The 7,555-nt window shown below is 31.1% G+C and overlaps 1 protein-coding gene across 1 annotated transcript in view; it reads right to left on the bottom strand.

Moving 5' to 3' along the window:
- The window catches only part of LOC111716462 (malignant T-cell-amplified sequence 1-like), a 16,635-nt gene that overhangs the window by 1,574 nt on the left and 7,506 nt on the right, over positions 1-7,555 (bottom strand). The window contains 5 exon segments of the mRNA XM_023491916.1: positions 118-139; positions 142-233; positions 1,742-2,026; positions 2,231-2,281; positions 3,505-3,589. Of these exon segments, the coding sequence (XP_023347684.1) occupies positions 118-139; positions 142-233; positions 1,742-2,026; positions 2,231-2,281; positions 3,505-3,581 (527 nt within the window). The 5' untranslated portion in view covers positions 3,582-3,589.

Genomic DNA, 7,555 nt, shown 5'->3' with positions numbered 1-7,555 from the left:
AAAAAAAAGTTTTTTTTAAAATTTTTCCTCAAATCAATTTTTTTTTTCAAAATTCGACTTTTTTAAAAATTCTACGGGCAACTTCATGCACTTCAGCTAGTAAATTTAAAAAAAAGCTTTATGAGAGTAGATAAAATTACCTAATAGCTCCTTTATCTACCCGCTGTTGAGGAAGAAGGAACGGATACTGGTGTAGAAGACGAAGAGTGGGACACCATTGCTCGTTATGATGTCTAGTTTACACCACTCTCATTAGACCATACTTTTAGATTATGTTAATCAATTAATCGTCAATCATTGGAAAATGGAAGTCCATGGAAATCGTTTTCTGGCAACAATTTTATATTGCTTTTCAATCACCCATTTTTTACATTATGAAAATGAAAATTCACGGATTTCCTGTGTCGATTGAAGGATTTAAAAGAATTTCATTACATTTTTGTCTTGACAAAATTTTAAATTTTGACTAAGGGTACCCAATAAAACACCAAGTAAGCATGATTCAATTTTATGGCCATAGGAATTCAGGGACATTTTTTTTGAAATCGAATGATAAACTTCCTCGGAAATATATAGTCCGGTGTAGCCCAATAGCGCCCAATAGAGCCCAATATATCCAAATATATCCCAATATATCCCAATATATCCCAATATATCCCAATATAGCCCATTATAGCCCAATATAGCCCAATATAGTCCAATATAGTCCAAAATAGTCCAAAATAGTCCAATATAGTCCAATATAGTCTAATATAGTTCAATATAGTTCAATATAGTCCAATATAGTCCAATATAGTCCAATAGAGTCCAATATAGCCCAATGTAGCCCAATGTAGCCCAATATAGTCCAATATAGCCCAATATAGTCCAATATAGTCCAATATAGTCCAATACAGTCCAATATAGTCCAATATAGTCCAATATAGTCCAATATAGTCCAATATAGTCCAATATAGTCCAATATAGTCCAATATAGTCCAATATGGTTCAAAATAGTCCAATATAGCCCAATATAGTCCAAAATAGTCCAATATAGTCCAATATAGTCTAGAATAGTCCAATATAGTCCAATAGAGTCCAATATAGCCCAATGTAGCCCAATGTAGCCCAATATAGTCCAATATAGCCCAATATAGTCCAATATAGTCCAATATAGTCCAATACAGTCCAATATAGTCCAATTTAGTCCAATATAGTCCAATATAGTCCAATATAGTCCAATATTGTTCAAAATAGTCCAATATAGCCCAATATAGTCCAAAATAGTCTACAATAGTCCAATATAGTCCAAAATAGTCTAAAATAGTCCAATATAGTCCAATATAGTCTAGAATAGTCCAATATGGTTCAAAATAGTCCAATATAGCCCAATATAGTCCAAAATAGTCTACAATAGTCCAATATAGTCCATTATAGTCTAGAATAGTCCAATATAGCCGCATATTTTCCAATAAAGCAAAAGATATCTCCATGGGAGAGGTCATTTCAAATTTTTTTCTCCTGAATTCCTATAGTCAGACGTCATTTCGTTCCGGTCTATAAAATTGAATCATGCTAGCTTGGTGTTTAATGGGGTACCTTATAATGGCCAGCAGACACCTTCTGTGCAAATTTTAAAAGTTTTACAATTTGTTAAGCGAGGTTCTACATAAAATGGGCTAAATTTCTTTATCGGCTTAGATATTTTTTGGATACAAACAAACATAACATGAATTGTTTATTTAAATAATGAACAAGTTTCCTAAAGAAGAGAAGATCTCCCCCTGAATTAACTAGAAGTTCTATATGATCATGACATTTCACAACCTGAAATAAACGAAAATAATAAATCATTTTCTTAAAAATCTGGTAATTCTGGCAGTGCTTAGGATCCGGATCCGTTGGATCCACAACATTTTGGCTTTCTGAATCCGGATAGGCAAAAATATGCGGATTTACGGATCCAGCGGATCCAAGGGGAAAAATATCATTCAAAACTGCGAACAAAAAACTTTTGCTCCGAAAAGCCAATCTGAATGTTGGAGAAAAGAGAGATTATCAAAAATTTCATTATCTCTGAATGGTTAATCAAGTTGCATAAAAATAACGAAAAAAAAAATGAAAATTCTTCTTTTGATAAAACAAAATCATTAAATCTTAAAGAAATGTTTGTGACCTGGATCCGCATCAAAATTGAATGGATCCTCAGCACCAAATTCTGGTATTCATGAATATTGAAAATTAAAAATATGAATTGTCTATATAGGGTTCTAGGTCCGGGTAGGTTTCTAGAATTGAATTCCTGGTTAACAAACCGTACGTTTTACATGGACGGGGAGGATCCTGTATATATAGGGTTCTAGGTCCGGGTAGGTTTTTAGAATTGAATTCCTGGTGAACAAACACTACATTTTACATGGGGGGGGGGGATCCTGTGTATATGGTAAGGGCTACGGGGGTTGAGCCCCTTCCCTTACAGGATGGAAAAGCTTCTGTGTGTGCATGTTGAAGTTTTATTAAATACTAGTTTGGAAACCCAAATTTGCCTGGAGAATAAACTTCCACTACGAAATTTTAAACTCACTCAATTTAAAGGTTTGAATCAAAGTGTACACATTCCCGTGATTCTGCAAAGTTCAATCAAAATTTGCGACATATCTGTCCGGCCCGGGTTTATGAGTTATGATCAAACATCCGAACAAACTTACTATTTTATAAAAGATTACTTTAAATGCAGGGCCGGGAGGGTTCTTTCAGACGAAATTTAGTAAACTATTTGCTACTGTAATATTTACTATCGATCTAAATTCAACATCCGTAAGAAATGCAAGACATAAACGCCTATGGTTACAAAACATATGGTAATGTTTTTTCTTATATAATTATTGAGAAAAAAATGTTCTAATAAAAATAATCTATAATTGCCAATTAAACCGAAAAAATCTGTCAAACTGAATAACAAATTCACGGGAAATCCGTAAACCCCATCCAGAAAAAACAACATCTCTGAAATGCTTTTCGACAAGACTTAACTTGATTAATAGATCCGTTTGTATTATACAAAGAAACCTTACAATATCAAACTTGACTAGCATTCAAAACTTGACAGTATGGATCATTAAAACCCAAAAACGATTGGAAAGAACTCTTTTTTTCAAAAAAATTCACATCGCCGGTCGAAATGTAAAAATAGAAGGATTAAAAGGAAAGTTTAAGCATTTTCAAGATCTGACAAGAAACATATGAAGGACTCGCAACAAATTTAAAAACACTAGGAATAATTTTTCATGCTGGGGGGATACAAGTTTACCATCAAAAAGTTTTTATTCACCCTTTTTACCCAAACCTCATTTATTTTACCCTAAAGTCATTAACTTTCTCCCACACAGTCAATTATACCTAACATTAGGAGGGGAAAAATTATTTGTATCATAGTTGTTTTTGAAAATATACAGTATACACCCTTTACTCGTGACATGAATGAAGTATTATCAAAATTGAGGTCTTAGTAAATTGTACTGATCCCTTATGCCCTTCTGCACTGAAGATTTAAGCTGTGTTATTCCAGAAACATTTTCCTTTTCTGTGAACTTTTTAAACATTCTTCTCTGAAACATATTCAATAATAATTCAAATATTTATCATTTTTAGTCAAATATTGATATTTTTTATATAAAAACAGTTCTTATTTCAATATATTATCCTCTTTAGCAAAAAAAAAGAATATTTCGCCCAAAAACATACATTTTTTATTATTTTTTTAAAAATAATTTTGATCCCCTTCATAATTTTTATGCAGAAGTAAATCAGAACACCAAAGAATGTGTAATCAGAGGCAAACTTAATAGAAAATCGAATTTTACATCTGAAAGAATAAAAATAGAATGATTAATGATTATCTACCAAAATAAAATAAAACGCTAAAATTATTCATGTATAAAGATATTTTTCTTTAATTTATTAAATAATGTTCTTAATCCGTTAACTATTCTTTAATTAATATTATCTAGCTGTAATTAGCCCACAAGCATTGAATTTTATTCGAACATTTTCATATTATAATTTCACTATTTCATTCCCATTGTGTTATTTACAATATACATAAGGCTTTTTTATTCATTAAAAGTCGACACGTCAACATATTTAAACAGAATTACTTTAGTTATGTAGAATCTAACTAGAATCCAAAATAAATATAAAATGTGAAACGATGTTTTCAAAATGTGAATGAATAAATTGTACATAAAATGACAAGTTTATCCCCCCCCCCACCCCCATCTAAAATACCTCTAACCAAGACAATCCTCTATTTTCCCCACTTTTTAGAGGGGAAAACAGGCTAGCCACATCCCTACCATATTATGGGAAACTTTAAACAAAAAGCGAAGTTCTAATTGATATGTTTCTATTACAAATTATTCAGTTAAGTTAGACGTCAAAATTAACTGAAATATTTACAGTGATGATCAGAAATCTTTGAATTAGGCAGACGATTTTAAACCAATACTTTAGTCTATTTGATGTTGTTATAAAGCATAGAGTTTTAGAGACTTATATAATCACTAATTATATTAAATGCGTCTGTTAACACTTGCTGTATCTTATGCTTATTAGATATTTAAAGTAAAAATTAAGTCAAAAGTCGTCTTCCTATTCCAGAGTTGTCTGGTTCTCACTGTAGAGAATAAATGATCTGTATTTACGAGAATAATTTTGACATTGCTTTGTTATCAAATAGCTCAGATTACAACAAGAATTTAGACGGAGGGGAAAAGTGGAATAACAGGTTTCTCTTAAAGGGACTGTAAGCCCTTGAAACATTTATCTGATAAATAATGTGGAAGATATTGTACAACAGAATTAACATTGATATCTAATACACAGCTTTTAAGGCTACCTTATTAAATCAGGCATTGCCATCATTGTATGGAGGGTCCATTAAAATTATGCATACAGTCCCTTTAATTTGCAACACGCCTATCTTGCAATCATAAATCTAAATATAATTTTGGCTTGTCTGTCTGTTTGTCTGTTTGTTTGTTTGTTTGTATCCAATAAACGTCAAAACGGCATAAACGATCGGGCCCAAATTTTTTGTGGGACATCTCGTGACCACAGGGAAGGTTTATGAATGATCAAAATTTCAAATATTTGTCTCCATCAAAATTCGATCTTCATCAAATTTTTGAAAATTTTAAAAATCCACGAATTTTTTTGTGAAAATCCGCGAATTTTTTTTTGTCTTGTTTTACGATGTACACAAAGAGAACATGTTCACAATTAATTTAGAAGATGGGGGCGAAGCGCCCTATAAAGCTAGTCTATATAAATTTGGCTTGTCTGTATCCAATAAACGTCAAAACGGCTGAACCGATCGGTCCAAAATTTTTTTTGGCACCTCGCGTTATCCCAGGGAAGGTTTATGAATGATTAAAAAAAATGTGTTTTAAAGGTTTTTAATTTTGTAAAAAAATCTAAACTCTTGAAAATCCGCGATTTTTTTTTAAAAGTGCGCAAAATTTTTTTCTTCTTTGTTTTTAAATGTAAACAAAAAGAAAATGTTCACAATTTAAATAGAAGATGGGCGCGAAGCGCCCTAAAAGCCTAGAAAGAAGGGCGCGAAAATGAATTTATAGATAAAGGCAATGTTGATGATAGTTCAACAATTAAAAAGTAAAAACAAAAACAGTCAATATTTTGAAGGATTGCAAAACCCCAAAAACATCCAGAAAAATTTATTCCAACAACTGAAAATGAATAAGTATTACTTAAAGCTTGGTTTAGCTAAATTCACGTTGTTTTGAAAATAAAGGATGCTGTTTTGAAAATAAATGATAAGTTTGAGAACTGTTTAAAAAGATAGTTCTGTAGATATGAAAGAATAATTATAGGTTAGGGTAAAGATTTCTTGTTAAAAGTTGGGCCAACACAATTTCAGGGCTAAACAATTATGATCTTGAAGCAATATTTGATTATAATTTCACAATAGATTTATTTTTGATATTTCTAGCACTTCAGGAGAAACGGGATTTTTGTAAACTTATTCCCACCGCGACTACCATGAACATGGGCTAGGACGGAGTTTGAAAGTGAAGGGACTGCTCCTGGTTTAGGAAAGTGACCAGGTTTTTGTAGAAATCTCTCGAACTCCATATCTCAGTAAGTAAACTTGTTTCCGCACTAAGAACACTGTCCAACTAGAATATATGTGGATGATTTATCTTTAAGAGCTTTATTATATAAATAAATGTATACTTGCTTACTTTATGAAGGGTGTCTCTGAAAAAAGTGTATATTTTTAGCCTACTAAAAGTGGTTTTCTTGCTCTAAAAAATGTTCCTAGCAGGCACAATGCCTATAAAAGGAAAGTCGTAGATGAATAATATTTTGCTCAAAAATGCCGTTTTAATCTTTAAAATTAGGCTTAATGTTCTGAAATTGGATCGGTTTCTTTTCCAAATATTTTTCAAAGTAAAATAAAAAAATGCCTATATTCATGATTACTTTTAATTAAGATTCCAGTTAAAAATAAATAACATATCTAGATAGAAATATAAAGAAAATGAATTAAAATGAAATTTAATTGTTTACTCGAAATCTTTTGAAAAGAGACCAAGCACATTTTCAAATATTATATCTACTATCTAGCGAAAAATGGTTAATCAACGACTCCACCTTTTGAGGGCATTGTAATATGCCCACTGGGAACAATTTCTTGTACAAAAAAACTATGTTTACTATGATAAAAATCTTAAAAACACTTTTTTTCAGAGACACACTGTAGCTGACCAAACTGCTAGAACAAAATGGATACTTTTTCAGGGAACCCATGGGTTATAAAGGCAAAGGAATAGAAGTTTAATCATTGGGTTAGGGACTAATACTCAAGACTAAAGACTGAAAACTTGAGACTTGAGATCAGAAAAATATAAAAATATATAATGGAGTCTAGGTTTGGAGACTGCGACTGAAAACTAGAGACAAACGACTATGATAAAACATGATGACTGAACTGGATAAAAAACATTTGTGAAGATTCAAGCAATTATAATCGATAAAAAAATGAAGACTGAAGTCAAACAACAAATGAAAGAGTGCAAAAAAGAGTAATTTATTATTAAAAAAGGGAACACAGCGATTTATATGAACAAAAATATGTTTTTTTTGGGCTTACCTGTGATTTTAAGTTTTGTTTAAGAATAATTTTGTTCCACTGAATTCCAACATTAGCTGCATTACAACCTTTCCGTACCCTGCAGTGTATAACTTCAGTGGTTGTCGTATAATAATAATAATAATAATAATAATTTGAGAATATTATCAATACAATGATTGCCTTTAAACAATAATAATGCAAAAAATAACAATGCAAAACGATGAGTTGAAAATAAATTGCAGAACCCCTTAGACTAGATGACGACCATAGTGATTCATAAATAATTCATTCTTCTAAACCCGATGATATATAAATATATTTCAGTTTTTAAATTCACATTCATATTCATATTTTTATTCAACTACAAAGCACGAGATAATACAAATAACAAATCACAATTTACTATGTAGTTTGGACCCG

This window comes from Eurytemora carolleeae, unplaced genomic scaffold (assembly GCF_000591075.1).
Source record: "Eurytemora carolleeae unplaced genomic scaffold, Eaff_2.0 scaffold1893, whole genome shotgun sequence".
Lineage (NCBI taxonomy): Eukaryota > Metazoa > Arthropoda > Copepoda > Calanoida > Temoridae > Eurytemora > Eurytemora carolleeae.
The sequence above is the reverse complement of the archived record's forward strand: the minus strand, read 5'-3'. Positions and strand labels throughout refer to the sequence as shown.